The sequence below is a fragment of the Rhynchophorus ferrugineus genome, unplaced genomic scaffold (assembly GCF_030347505.1).
Source record: "Rhynchophorus ferrugineus isolate W39M unplaced genomic scaffold, kcgeb_rfMv2 rfM7, whole genome shotgun sequence".
In the NCBI taxonomy this organism is placed as follows: domain Eukaryota; kingdom Metazoa; phylum Arthropoda; class Insecta; order Coleoptera; family Curculionidae; genus Rhynchophorus; species Rhynchophorus ferrugineus.
Genome location: NW_027472586.1, coordinates 4,171,266 through 4,186,495, shown reverse-complemented (window position 1 = coordinate 4,186,495; position 15,230 = coordinate 4,171,266). Strand labels below are relative to the sequence as shown.

The window sequence follows — 15,230 nt, the reverse complement described above, 5'->3', positions numbered from 1 at the left end:
TTCGTAGATCGGAACACCCGCCGCCGACAAAAATGTTACAATTGACGGATGGCGATGATAAAATGGCGAATTTAGCCGCGTACTATCGCCCATTAAACGGTCTCCGCCAGGCGTGTAAACGAACAACTCGAAACATAATCAATTCGAATTAATAGTAGACATACCGCGACAAATAATATAATATGGCAAAGGCACGGCAACGCCGCGAAGGTCATCAATTGCCGCCGAGGCGCTGCGCCCGCCCAGGGGCGTGGCCTCGCCCCCTACCGGCCCCACCTCACGCGGGTCTTGGTCCTCGGAAGGGACCCGCGGTGGTCGTCAGTGCGCGTTCACAACAGCTCCGATCAGCAGCAACGTTCAAGCCGACGTCGACAGCCTGAACAGCAGTGTATGTGCCGTGTTGGTGCCCCAGCCGAGTTATCCCACGTTTTTTGTTGTTCGGTGGTGTTGCCGTATCCATGATCTCCGCCATGGAAGAGACCAAGACCGACATCAAGTCGAAGATCTCGTTCAGCGTGGAGTCGCTGCTCGCTTCGTCGACCAAATCGGTCTCGCCCGCGCCGGACGAGACCGGCAGCTTCTCCGAGGGCGAGGAGAATCGCTTCGACACCTCCAGCGAGAAGATCGACGACGACGACGACGAGGAGAACATCACCGTGGACGACGAGGACACGGACGGGAGAGAGAGTTTAAGTCCCGGTTCCCAACACACGGTAGTGATACCCCAACCAGTGCATCCTTCCATGCCCAGGATCATACCTCCCGGACATACCCAGTGGCCTTTTGCGTGGCCCGGACCGAACGGACCTTTCAGATCGAACTCACCGCAAGGTAAGCCGGAGAATTACCATATCCGTCGCCGGAAACGTCAATATCCTACTTAGCGGCATAATTAAGTTGCGTTTTATTCAATCGGTTTAATAAAATAACAAACGCCCAGTCAAATTAAATCAAACCCGTTCACAATGAGGTCTTTATTAAGATGATTGATCGATCAAAGAACCATTATGGCTTCATCAGATCTCATTATTCAGAATTACATGTAGGAGAAAGTTGGGAGGACCGAATAAACTGACGTGAAGATATAGGAAAACCTACCAAATTTACATAAAATAATATTCACTATTTAATTAAATCAACAAAGAAATCTCTAGGCAATACTAATTTACTTTGTTTGAATTTAAGTAATTATTATCAGGAATTTCCAGTCAATGTTCTTGCATTACACTATGCGTAAAAACGATACAGATTTCTTGATAGTGATAACGAAACATATAGTCGTAATTTTTTAACAAGATATTACTTAATTTAAGTCAGTTTCAAATATCAATTTACTTTGTATAATTTAAGTATTTATCATTACATATTTCCGGTTAATATTCTTATGTTACACTATGTAGAAACTGACTTATTCTACAAAAACAATAGACATTTATTTATATTGATAATGAAACAAAATAATGTAACTAGTTAATAAACTTTCAAATATTAATTTACTTTATTTGAATTTACACTATTAAGTTGTACATGTCAATTTACTTTGTTTGAATTTAAATTTGTTTGAAATTCTTGTATTATTCCATGTAAAAACTTAATTATTCTAAGGAAAAACGATAAAAATATGTTGATATTGATGGTGAAACATATCATAGTCATATTATTAACATGATATCACAATTTCAATCAACAGTTTAATTATTGGTGTACTACTTTATTCAAATTTAAATAACTATTATTACGAATTTACATTGAATGCGCTTGTATTATTCTGCGTAAAATTTGAACTATTGTTAAGAAAAACGATAGAAATTTGTTGATATTGATAATGAAACATATTATGGCAATTTTTCCCACAAAATATCACTATTTAATCCAAATTAATAGCCTTAGATACAGAATTTACATTGTTTGAATTTAATTTATTATTGTATTTCGCTATGTAAAATTGAATTGTTCTGTAAAAACGATTAAAATTTGTTGATAATATTAATGAAACATATAATGGCATTTCTATCTTAAATATGATTATATATTTCATTTTTAAGTGTTGATGTACTTTCTTTGAGGTTAAGCCATTATTATGTTGTATTACTACGCAAAAAGTCCAGTACTATTAAGTTATCCCTATTTACTTTATTAATTTCCATTCTAAATATTATTTTCGTTCAAGCAATTATTAGTTACGAACCTCCATCCACTCTTCTTGTACCCAAATTTACTCTAAAAGTATTTGAGGTTTGGTTCTCAATAAAATAAAGAAATTGGAGATTTTATTGTTGATAATCGTTCTCAGAACGTCCCAGAACTTCTTAAGAGGGTCTTGATATATATATATACCAATTTCTTTGGTAATGATTTTTGTTAAATGATTTTTTGGGCGAGATTCTTGACTATAAACACATTTTAATTGATTTTTTGAACATCTTTATTAGATGTGCTTAGTACAATCCTAATAATAAATTAATTTATTAGTACATTTCATTTGTACTTGGATTAATTCACAAGCAAGACGAGTGCGAGATAAATACATCAATATGTATTCCTCAATTATAAAAATATAATAACTTAAGTTGTAGTTTACACTAAAGGTATACACTTTATATAAGTTCCTATGGCTTGGTTCGCTTCAATCTTGTGATATCCTGCGCGTCGACCGGAAGATGTATTGCTTCCACGTTAGTATGATTCTTCTTTCGTGTTTTAATGCAAAATCTTAGATAACTTCGCAAATCCATTTGATTTCTAGGTCATCGTGCAGTTCTTCGTTGGTCACGTAGCGATAGGCATTGGTAATTAATGGAAGAATTTTGTTTCGACAGCGTTGGATGACTAGTTGATTTGAATTTTTATTTCAACCACATAAATGCACCCCATTGGTCCAAATTGGCTTTATGATTGTCTGATAACTCAATCTCTTTGATTTTAGATCAAGTTGAGAGTATCTTCCGAATAACCAGTATAGTTGTTTTATTTTGGTTCTAATGTGTTTTGCTTTTTGTCTAACATGATGTTTCCAATTTAATCTACCCTCAGGATGAATGCCAAGATATTTAGCTGATTCTTCTTGAGGAATCGGGCGTCCATTGAGTGATATAATTAAATTTTTATTATTTCGCGGCAATGCAAAATTATCATCAATAGATTTGGAGCTATTAAATTGAATTTACCAATCTTTCGTCCATTTGTAGATTTTGTTGACTGCCTCTTGTACTTTTTCTACAGACCTAAGCAGAGATATGTCGTTTGCCATAATAATTGTGTCGTTATTTATTGTTATTCTAATTTATGTTTGAATGCAACGTGTTTCTGTACAAAAAGAAGTTCGGAAGGCAATGTAAGTTTTTTTTAAAAAGATTGATTGAATTTTTATCAGCTATCAAGCGCATATCCTCGGTCTGTGCAGCGTAGAACTTAACCAATTACGGCAATTAATATGGTACCCAGCTGGAAATAAAAATCGCTCGCTTTGTTGCCGGCGTTTCCAGGAAAAACTCGACGATATATCGAACCGATGTCGTACGACTGAAAGAAGAGAAGGAGAAGGAAAAAAGCGTTCTTCAACCATTACCGTTCTGGTAACGATTGCCGATGGGTCGTAACCGCAGCAATGCGGTTAATTTCGTATCAAGTTTACATATCGTTATGGAATAATCGGGCTGAAAATGCCCGACGAGTTTGCCTTTATGTTCAAGACGGGTCGCGTTCGTAACATTTTCAAGACACCGGCTCTTCTCGACGGACCACAGCGGTTACCAGGACTATTTAACGATACGACGGCCATATTGGCATTGATTGTTGATTATTACTCCTGTTTAGGTACGTCCCGCTGGAGCTAATGACGGAATTTCTTTTATTTTATCTCTTTTTCACGTCGTTGTCAAGCTAGATATCTTTTTCTCTATCGTTAGCCTCATATGTCCACGCTTTTATACTTTTTATATATAAGAAACTTAATTAAATAACATTCTTTCAGTTCGAGTTTCTTCCTTGCTCATTTACTTTCAACAATCATTCAAAATGTAATTATTGTGTTTTAGTTAAGACATTTTTTAACTCTAGTCAGAGTTTTAACTTCAGAGTCAATAATTCTGTTTTCTTTGTTAATAATTTTATTTAGATATTAATGATTTTACTTTTCTCAATCTTTTGACACCTCTGTATGCAGTTTTATACTTTTTTTCGGCAAGAAATTGAATTAAATGACATTCTTGCAGTTCGAGTTTCTTCCTTGCTCATTTACTTTCAACAATCATTCAAAATACATTTATTATGTTTAAATCAAGATCAAGAATACCCATTCAGAGTCAATAATTTTATATTCTTTATTCGTAATTTTATCCAGTTATTAACGATTGTTATTCAATTGTATTGGCGTAGTTGTTTTAACATTTTATATTTATCATTTGAATCATTCCATCATTGTTTTGAGTCAGTTTAATGGTTTAATTTGGTAGTTTTTCAACAATTGTCTTATTTTCTTGCTGGTTATTATCATTATGTTCAATATATTTTAAATATAATTGTGAGGCAAAATGTTTTTGATGTAGATTGTATATAGAGCTAGATATCCTTTTGTTTTTTCAACAATCATTCAAAATATAACGATTGTGTTTTAGTTAAGACTTCTTTTGACTATATATACAAAGATTCAACAATTATATCATCTTTATTAATACTTTTATTTAGTTATTGAGAGATTAAAACTCTATTTTTAATGTTTGATTTCATTTGAGTCAGTATAGTAGTTTGGATTCGCAGTTTTTCGTAATAGTCTTTATTTTCTTGTCAGTTTTGATATTATTACATTTACTTTTTTAATTAAATAATTAGGCACGGTCTTAGTAGTTTTTTCTACAATAAATCTAATTAAATAACATTCTTAAAGTTCAAATATCGTCCTTGCCCATTTACTTTTAACAATCGGTCAAAATACATTCAATCCTTTACCTGTTCGACATCAGTTTTCTTAAACCCTCATTTTTAAAATATCCTTTTTTGATGAGATAGTAGTATTTCACTTTATTAGCAATATTATTCATTTATTGGCGGTTTTAGTTGATTGTTTTAATATTTCTACTCATTTATCACCCCCAGTTATATTGTTATTGTATTTAGTTTGATGTTTTATAATAATTGTCTTTTTCCTGTTGTTTCAGCGAACCTCCCAAACCTTAATGGTACCGGCGGACCTCCGATAGTTCGTTGCGCCCTCAGAAAACACAAACCCAACCGAAAACCGAGAACGCCTTTCACCACGCAGCAACTTCTCGCGCTGGAAAAGAAGTTCCGTGACAAACAGTACCTTAGCATAGCGGAACGGGCAGAATTCTCCAGCTCCTTGAGACTGACCGAGACTCAGGTAAATTGAGATTTTCACGCTTGTTTTAACCTCAATGGCGTTATTTCACGGCTCGTTCGGTCGAGCTTTGTGACCCGATAAGGGTTCTTACGCGTAATCCGTGTTCTTTTCGGATTTCTGACCGAAAAAAAGGTGCCGGTTCAAGTGGTCTTTTGTGCAGGTCGATGGAGAAGCGTAAAAACCCACCTGATGACAAAAGTCGTTAAAGTTGACGGATTTCTGTTGAGGATCAGGTGACTTACAAAAGAACAAAGGGTATCGAAGCACTCGTAACATATTGGGCTTTTATGGATTGTGTCATAACTATGCGAAAAAGGCAGAGGTGACAAATGTTTTACCCAGAAATTTTTCAGATATGTTCCCACAGTTTTTATATGTTTTTTTTAACATTATTTCTAAAGTGATCACAACTTAAACACACTGCACATTATTTGTAAATTTATTATTATGTTTTTACACGAAATAATGTATCTTCCTCCTCATATTTTACTAATGGCTACTCCAACAAAAATCCTTTACGTGATATGAAACGTTAGAAAACTGGAAGCGTTACTGTTCGAATTCAGTGCCAGTTAATTTTATCTGTACAGTGATTTAAATATAGGCACTTATCTACGAACGCAGTAGTATTTTTCTGCGATTTTACTGTTTCGCTACACAAGATCACACCGTTCGGTTCTCTTGAATGTGCAGTCTAGTTTAAAGTTATCACAAGTGTTGCAACATTTCGATGTTAACATAAGAATTGAGAATTTCCTCATGAATTTTTGCGAACCTCTTAATTTTCCCTATAATAATTGAAATCCGAAGGTCTGGGTGTAAGTAATTGTTCCCATAGTATCTGGAGTTCTTTTCTTTTCTTTTTTATATGCTTCAACTAATAAATTTATAGAGGACATATTTATATACCATCGTCACAATTTATATTGTGTTTTCTCATATTGGAATGTATTGTTTTGTGTTTTTCCTGCATGTATCATTCCTCTATGACCCACTAAGACTTGTTTTAGATACCTGAAAGCAATACTGATGACAGTTAAAGAGCTTTAAGAGCATTATATAGATATGAGAGCCAAAACAGTTTAACAGACGTGTTAATTTTAAAGTTTTGAGCCGCATCTAATGAAGACAATGCTCACAAAGCTCTGATAATAACGAATTAATGTTTTCTCTTGAGTAGTATATTAATCTTAATATAATTTTCATTGTCCTATGATATATTAGTCAACTAAATATAAGAAATACAATGAACTAATAATGTTGTCTTCTTTGTTTTGTTAACATGGGACTAAAGTCTTTCCTCAGTTCTTGTTACGAGTTTCTTTATTGTATCTATGATAGTTGGAATCCGAAAGCCTCGGTGTATATAGTTCCTTTGTTATCTGGCTATATCCGCAATACTTAGTAGATTCATATAGATTTTAGTGTCTATTTATACAACAACAACTTATTCTGTACAAATAATTTACATTTTCTTCCAAATAACAAATACATTCCTTGTATTTTATTTCAAGTTCATTTCATTTCTTTTTCATATCCTCCGAACTGACAAATTAATTAAGAATAACTAAATAATCTAAATTGGAGACTCAGAAAACATGTTTATATATCAACATCGCAATTTATATTGTATTTTCTCATATTGGAATTCGTTCTTTTGTATGAAATGCCTTTCTTATATTTATCAATCTTCTATGTACCACTATGATTTATTTCCGCTATCTGAAAATAATACTGATGACAGTTAATGAGCTTTAAGGGTGTTATATAGATGAAGGAACCAAAAGACATGAAAAACGGTTTAATTTTAAAGTTTTGAGTCCCATCCAATGAACGAAGTAAATTTTTTTCTTGAGTAATATATTAATTTTAATATAATTTTCATTGTACTATGATCTACAATAGAGAGTAATCAATTAATAATGTTGTTTTCTTTGTTTCAGGTCAAAATCTGGTTCCAAAACCGACGTGCTAAAGCAAAACGTTTACAGGAGGCCGAGCTAGAAAAACTGCGATTGTCGGCAAGGCCCCTACTACCTCCCACATTCGGACTGTTCCCTGGTGGTGCGCCCTTGATATCGCCCTTCTTAACGGCGATGGCGCATCGACCGCCCCATTTCACGTTCTCGGGTCCCGGTCCCATGTTGAACATGCCGCAGTGAGCCAAACAGTGATATCGATGTAAATAGACTTGTACAGGTGTTGAGAAGCTCCAGAAGCTGTAGACGTTTTGATTGTCCGCGACGTTTGGAATGATCCCAACTCATCCCATCGCGCTATGAACTTGCAATCTAAACCTGAAGTGTTCTGTATATACGAGTGTATCTATTGTAAATATGTTGATTATATGATATTTTCCCCCTCGATTATTTTAGTAAGGTGCAATAAAATCGAGCAGAATGGTACGGCGTTCTATATTATCCTTGATTTCTGTTAGTTTTAACTATTTCTCGAAAGACTGACTAGCATTGAGCCTCTATTTATTTTTGTACATAAACGATTTTAAGTTGTTTTATTTTGTATGAAGATTTATTTGATTGTTGTACACTTTTGTAAGATATAGTTGAATATAAGATAATTGTTTTTATTAGACTTATGCTTGTTTTATTTTTTGTATGGTGTGTGAACAAGTTAATGCATTACTACTGAACTAAACTACTTAAGTTAAAGTTCAGAAGGCGTCTCCTCTTATCGTTCTATAAGCCTGTTACCTGTAATATATATTATTTTGTGGAAAATATTATTCCAGACCATCAATTTGGCTTCCGTAATAGACACGGAACAATAAAACAAATACATAGATTAGTCAAACAAATTAACAAAAACTTGAACGATAAAAAATATTGCCCCGCTGCATTTCTCGATATTTCTTAGGCCTTCGACAAGGTGTGACACACCGGACTGCATATTAAAATGAAAAAGCTTTTACGCACTTTCAACTGCTGAAATCATACCTCACAGACAAACACTTTACTTATCAAACAGGGTGACGAATATATTGACTTACACCCAATATATTCGGGTGTTCTGCAGGGCAGTGTTTTTGACCTATTGTTATATCTAATGTATTGTACTGTTGCAACATATGTTGACAACACAGCGGTTTTATCATCACACGAGAGTCCAATATAAGCCACAAGAAATCTCCAACTTCATCTTAACAAAGTCGAATTGTGGTTGAAAACGTGGCGTATCAAAGCAAATGAGACAAAATCTACCCATTCGCCCTTTGTAGAACAACATGTCCGTTAGTAGAATCATGAACTTCAGCAAACAGACAACGTTAAATATCTGGGAATGCATTTCGATCCACGTTTGACATGGAAAAAACATATAGGGACAAAACGCTAGTAACAGCTTGAGGTTAAACTAAACCAAATGTACTGTAAGCTGCTGATAGGGCGTAAATCTAAATTATCATTAGATAACAAGGTTTTGCTGTATAAGTCAATACAATTTGGACCTACGGTATTGAATTGTGGGGTACTACTAGCAGATCTAACATAGATATCTTCCAGAGGTTCCAGAATAAAGTGATGCGAGTCAATCGATGCCCCATATTACAAACAAACTGATGTGTCCAACAAACTGTTTCAACATGATATCCCCATAGAACCCAAAACGAGTGTGATTCGGAGTGTTAGTGCGAAGTACTCTGAAAGACTATTTGTACATCCCAATGCACTCGCCGACTGCTCGCAGATTGAATATACATTATAATCAAATAATAATGACTATAATTCAAGAAGTCACAAAAACGCTGAACATACTCTATATCAGGCACACAAAAATGACATCAGATAAACAGAAACAAGCCATCGCGTTATAGAAATGAGCCAATCATGTGCCTACGTAGGACAATTTAAACGAATTAGTTAAAAAAAGTTGGCTCAGTGCCTGCAGTATGTTTCGCCTATTTAAGTTCAATCTCTATAGATGACTCTATGTTTCACACATCGGCGAATGTCGGTGAGGCTTCAATATGAGATTGGTTACAAATAAACCGGATGCCATTTAATATACTGTAATGCCATATATTAAAAATTCTTTGAAATGAATTTATAGACCTGATATATTTGTACGTTTAGTTTTACTCAAAGGGAAAAACTATAGCGACGTCTCAAAAAACACGTGTCGACTGAAACTAAGAATACGATTAAAGAGAATCGATTCCGAACCGGTCGCCGTTTCCACGTAGACTTTTCCTGTAACCTCGGTAGCGAAAAGGCCGCGGCATATTTATTGGACGGCAGTCCTATTTCGATAGATTTTCTCGGTTATCGACAACGATCGATCTCGAATTCTTCGCGACGCCGCGTTCTAAGAAATATCGCGCCTGGATTGTAAATGATCGGCAGGAATCCAATAAAACAAACTTATCCAATTAGCGAGCAGTCGCCGCTGAAAATGGCCGAATTTAAATTCAGAATAGCGACCGTAATAAGCGAAAGGACGCGGAATAGAGTAGAAATTACTCGTAGATTACCGGCTTCAGTTTTACTTCTTCAGTTTGGACTGGTAATTAAGCAACAAAAAACGTTTTATCGGTTTCTGCTTCCGTTAAGATAAGGTGTTAATTTTGTTGTTCTGCGAGAGAGTTTCTCTCGGTCTCTAGCCATTTCTAGTGCTTTCCTCGCACTCATTGACGTATTCGGGCTAAGAGGAATGTCTCCATTTTGGTTTGTACCATGATGTGCCAATAAGGGTGAAGTATCTTCTTTAGAACGTCCGAATATTTGGATATCCTTCAGCGTTTCATCAGTAAATTTTATTTATACAGAAGCAGCTTGTTGTACGTCTTATAGTAACTTAAAACTTAAAATTAAAACACACTATAATTCCTACTGGACACTACACTAAACACCCCATCAAACGTCATCGAAGCAGAACAGCAGAAATTACGAAGGTGTCGTTTCGTAATCTACTGGAAAGGGTTTCGGAAAAATTGGTTACGATTTTCCAAAAACTCCTCCAAAGTTGCCGCAATTTCCTTCTCCTCCATCTGCCCCAGCTACTTGATGTGGTTGTGTAGATAGCTTGTCTTAATTCTTCCTCCTCATCAGCCATAAAATAGACATATAGAGTGAGATTTAATAATATCTAGAATAAGTTAGAATAGTATCTGGAATAAAAATTAGATTTTAAGTTGTACACTTACTGAAGTGACCGTCTACTTTTAGTTATATTAAATAACTGAAATCGTATAACAATACTTATTGCCCACGAGTAGATTGTTGACGTTCTAAGAGATCAATAAAAGAAACAAATTTCCTTGGAAGAAACAGCCCAATTTAACTAGGTTAAGGACGTGTGTGTATGTGACATTACTACACTACATATTACCCATTGTTTAAAAAATGTGTCCAAATGGGGCGTTGACAAAATTACATTGAAAGTAAATGCGATTATACTACCTGAAAAGTTTCAGTGCAATGCCATTCAATAAATATAGGGCCAGATTTTGTTGCCCTTTAAAAAGATGTTTAACAGTTTCATTTATTGAAACCTATGTATATTGGTTAAGATACTTATAGTTAATATTTTGGTTTAAGGCTACTTAACCGAGATAGATGGGTTCATTCTTGGGTCTACGCATGAGGCCAGAAAAATTAATTCTTCAACAAGTATGTTTAAGAAAAATATATTAATACAAAATAAAATAATACAATTCGTAGACCAACAAGTTGAGATTGATTTTGTAGGCAAGACAATGTCCCATAATATTGTTTTATTTTTTTGTTATTACTGTTCTTTAGAGTATTACTTTTTGGTAAGTTTTCATCTATTCTGATTTATATCATTCATTTTAACCTTTTCAATTATTTCTTCCACAATTTTCACAATAACATTGTAGAAATAAATCTTTCTGAAAGACAATTATGTTATGAATGTAACGACTATCGATGGACAATACTTTGAAAAAAATATATTGAACAGATATTTCACAATAAAGTTTCACCTATGGGGTGCAAATATGGGGCTGCACTAAAAATTCAAACCAACTAGTCATCCAACGCTGTCAAAACAAAGTTCTTCGATTGATTACCAATGCCTATCGCTACGTAACCGCAAAAGTCCTGCTTTGTGTAGCTCAAAACAAGGTTCCAGGGAACAATCAAAACTACGTGAGACTTAGTCAATAATTAAGATTTATACTGCGATTTCTTCATGTTTTTACAGGATCAGTTTTCAAAATATGATACTTCGTTATATAATGCCTTCCTGTCATATATGTCTCCCTGGAGCTTTTTAAACGTTAATATATCCATTGTCTAAATCCAAACATTCCAAGACCCTCTAGACAACTGAATTAATGCAAATAATGTGAAGAAAATAACACTTAAATAACTCTTAAACACTTTTAAACTCTTTAGTAACACACCAATCATTTCTCTCATACAGAAGCATTTTATTCATACAAAATTCAGGGTTTGAAGTGACATCGTAAAACAAGTTTCACCCATGGGGTGCAAATATGGGGCTGCACTAAAAATTCAAACCAACTAGTCATCCAACGCTGTCAAAACAAGGTTCTTCGATTGATTACCAATGCCTATCGCTACGTAACCAACGAAGAACTGCACGATGGCCTAGAAATCAAATGGATTTTCGAAGTTATCCAAGATTTCGTCTTGAAACGCGAAAGAAAATTACTAACTTATACTAACGTGGAAGCAATACAACTGCTGGAACGCATAGCATATCAAAAGATTGAAGTTAGACCTTTAGTATAAATTATAGCTTAAGTTATTATAATTTTATTATTGAGGAATACATATTGATGTATTTTCTCGCACTCATCTTGCTTGTGAATTAATCCAAGTACAAATGAAATGTAGTAATAAATTAATTTATAATTAAGATTATACTAAGCTTATCTATGTTATCACATTTAACGGTAAACGAATGGGAAACAGACAATTATCAGTAACCAAAGAGCGATATAATTAATTCTAAATTCATTTTCGCGATTTCGCCGGGTTGCAGCGCACGCTTTATAATTTAAAGACGCTAGTCCAAATTACACCTCAATTATAAACAGGGTCGTTAAAAGTTACGTATAATTCCAATTACGGGTAAGTATGGCAGCTATGCCGACCGCTTTTTTCCTGCCCAACTCGAGCATTTCCCTTATCCAGTATAATTAGAATACTTCTCGTATACATATATATATTTAAAATTGCCAGCCATTTGTTTAATGATCTTTAAACTGCCTTATTCAAAAGGGAATCTAACTTATTTCGAAACGGCCGATAGCAGTTTTTCTCGCCGTGGAAAAGTCGCTGGTCGTTAACAGGTAGTTCGTTGTAAATTGCAATGGACACGAGTGTCTTCCATTAATAATTTATATGTTAATTTGTTAATTAATACTACAAATTAGTTCCCCGGACTCTATACAGCAAGGCGTCTGAGTAATTTGATTAGTTCTTTTGGTTTTTGTTGCCATACCAACTCGGTTATTCATCATATCCTGATCACCATCATATTATGCAGACCGAGGACTTTTCATCTATAGCTTATTATTTTGTTCAGAGTTTCTTGTACTTCTCATTCAGTCTCTCCTGGTAACATGTTGCACTTTTCTTAAGATTGTACTAATTACCTATTTTGCTTAAGCAATAGGTTAATAGTCACTAATGTTAACAAGAGTCAATGAATTACTTCATATATCTTTGAAAAAGTTCATCAAAACATTACCATTTTAAGTTTTTTTTCTTCTTCGCTGTTTTATTTATCTATTTGTGACTAAAAAAATGGTTCAAGGACAAATTACGAGTGTAAAATTTTTGAAAAATAACGTGAATAACTTTCCCCAATTTCAAATAAGTGTGCTATGATAATCATAATTATATATGAAAATTCAGCATATGTTTATATTCGCCGTCAAAACTAGAGAATTAGTCAGTAAATTGTTTTTAACAATTCATTTTAACAAGAATGAGTTTCTATATGTTCTTTTTTCTGAAGGTCCAACAAAATCAAAAATCATCAACGTTTTAAATTGATTTATAACACTGTTCAACAATTTAAATACTTCAGACATCATACAGAGTATAATAAAAGTAAAAAAAAGAAAACATATCTCTGTCTAGAGCAAGATCTAGAACAAAATCCAAGATTACTTACACAGACCAGAAGTGTATTACACCTATATTACAATATATGGAGGAAATGTGTATGAAATATATTGGTTTAATCGTTTTCACGTTCTATCGTAATTAGCAAAAGTCCTGCTTTGTGTAGCTCAAAACTAGGTTCCAATGAAGAATAAAAACTGCGTAAGGCTTAGTCAATAGTTAAGATTTATACTGGGATTTCTTCATGTTTTTACAGGATCAGTTTTCAAAAAATGATACCTCGTTATATAATGCCTTCCTGTCATATATGTCTCCCTAGAGCTTTTTAAACGTTAATATATCCATTGTCTAAATCCAAACATTCCAAGACCCTCTAGACAACTGAGTAAATGCAAATGATGTGAAGAAAATAATACTTAAATAACTCTTAAACACTTTTAAACTCTTTAATAACACACCAATCATTTCTCTCATACAGAAGCATTTTATTCATACAAAATTCAGGGTTTGAAGTGACATCGTAAAACAAACACTGTAAAAACCAAAAAGGAAGCCACCAAAATCATTAAGAACGAAAGAGATTAGGAAGAGTGTTGATTAGTCCATTGCTGACCACATATTTTACACAAATATATAAAGCTGAACCTCCACAAAGTTCAGTTGATGTAAAAATTAAAGCATCATAAACAAGACGATCAAGCGCTTTTCAACGTTCTCATTTTAAGCTCAATTTCAACCTATTGGACACACAAATAAGCAAAAAACTTCAGTTGTTTACTTTGGTCGTTAATAATTCAATATATTTTAACAATATATAAATAATCTCTCACTTTCAATAAACATCATTCATCGTCTGTACAATACTTAATCAGCATCAGTATCAGTATGAAATTCCTCTCCATATACTATCAAAAAAAAACAGCATCAATTTCTCTAAAACCACGTTAAAACTAATTAACCAATAACTGACGTAAAATACTGACGCAGGTTCGTGTGTCAGACCGGATATTTATTGGGTAATGAGTAGTGTTAGTCGTGATGACATATTAAATATAACATTTTGTTTACATATCTCTATTTTAATCGACTTAGCGAAAATGTTGCCTCCCTTTTAGTGCAAAACTGAGGCTAAAGGCTTCAATAAAGAGTTATAATAGGCATAGAACTATTAATATGGACTACTATTAATTTGTCTGTCAATTAGTGACAAAGTTAGAACCTTCAGAACATAATGAAAATGAAAAATTAATATAATACAAATACAATACCTATTTCTCAATATATTGTTATTTCATCTACTGATAAAGTAGGCAATGTCCCCTAAAAATTATGGTCTGTAACTTTCACGAGATTGCGTGTTGCCGTAACCCAAATGAGTAGTAGTTAGAGGATACCATGTCTAGCTTGTAAGATACCTTTCAAATTCATTCGGTAAGAACTTCTTACCATAAATATCAATAAAGAATCCCGAAAGGTCATATATATAAATAAGTTGTTTGTGTGTAATTAAATATAAACCTACACAATTGGTATCCTAACATTTAGAGAAAGATGTCCCTTTTCTTTATAACCAAGGAGAAGCGTTAAATCTTGAAGATTACAAGCAAGTATTGAAACCTATATAGATAAAGGGAATTCAATTATGGGGATGTTCTGCGAAAACTAATATAGATACAAAACGAAACCTTCGATAACAAAGTCCTGAGAAGTATTATAGGCGCACCCAGATACTGATACTACAGGACTGATTACTTATACCGAGGCCTTCGGATACCGAATGTCACTCAGGAAGT

General features: G+C 34.0%; 1 protein-coding gene across 1 annotated transcript; it reads left to right on the top strand.

Annotated features, from left to right (window-relative positions):
- Positions 1 to 322: 322 nt before the first annotated feature.
- Msh (muscle segment homeodomain protein) lies at positions 323 to 7,951 on the top strand. Its single transcript, XM_076409433.1, has 3 exons — positions 323 to 831; positions 5,157 to 5,359; positions 7,303 to 7,951. The coding sequence occupies exons 1-3, from the start codon at positions 459 to 461 to the stop codon at positions 7,519 to 7,521; spliced, it is 795 nt and encodes a 264-aa protein (XP_076265548.1). The 5' UTR covers positions 323 to 458; the 3' UTR covers positions 7,522 to 7,951.
- The last annotated feature ends 7,279 nt before the right edge of the window (positions 7,952 to 15,230 follow it).

What these genes read in the sequence shown, in the direction of transcription:
- Msh (XM_076409433.1), top strand. Translation starts at nt 459, where the DNA reads ATGATCTCCGCCATGGAAGAGACCAAGACCGACATCAAGTCGAAGATC. An exon ending in CAGATCGAACTCACCGCAAG is followed by an intron (nt 832 to 5,156) that starts GTAAGCCGGAGA and finishes CTGTTGTTTCAG; the next exon opens with CGAACCTCCCAAACCTTAAT. An exon ending in TGAGACTGACCGAGACTCAG is followed by an intron (nt 5,360 to 7,302) that starts GTAAATTGAGAT and finishes TCTTTGTTTCAG; the next exon opens with GTCAAAATCTGGTTCCAAAA.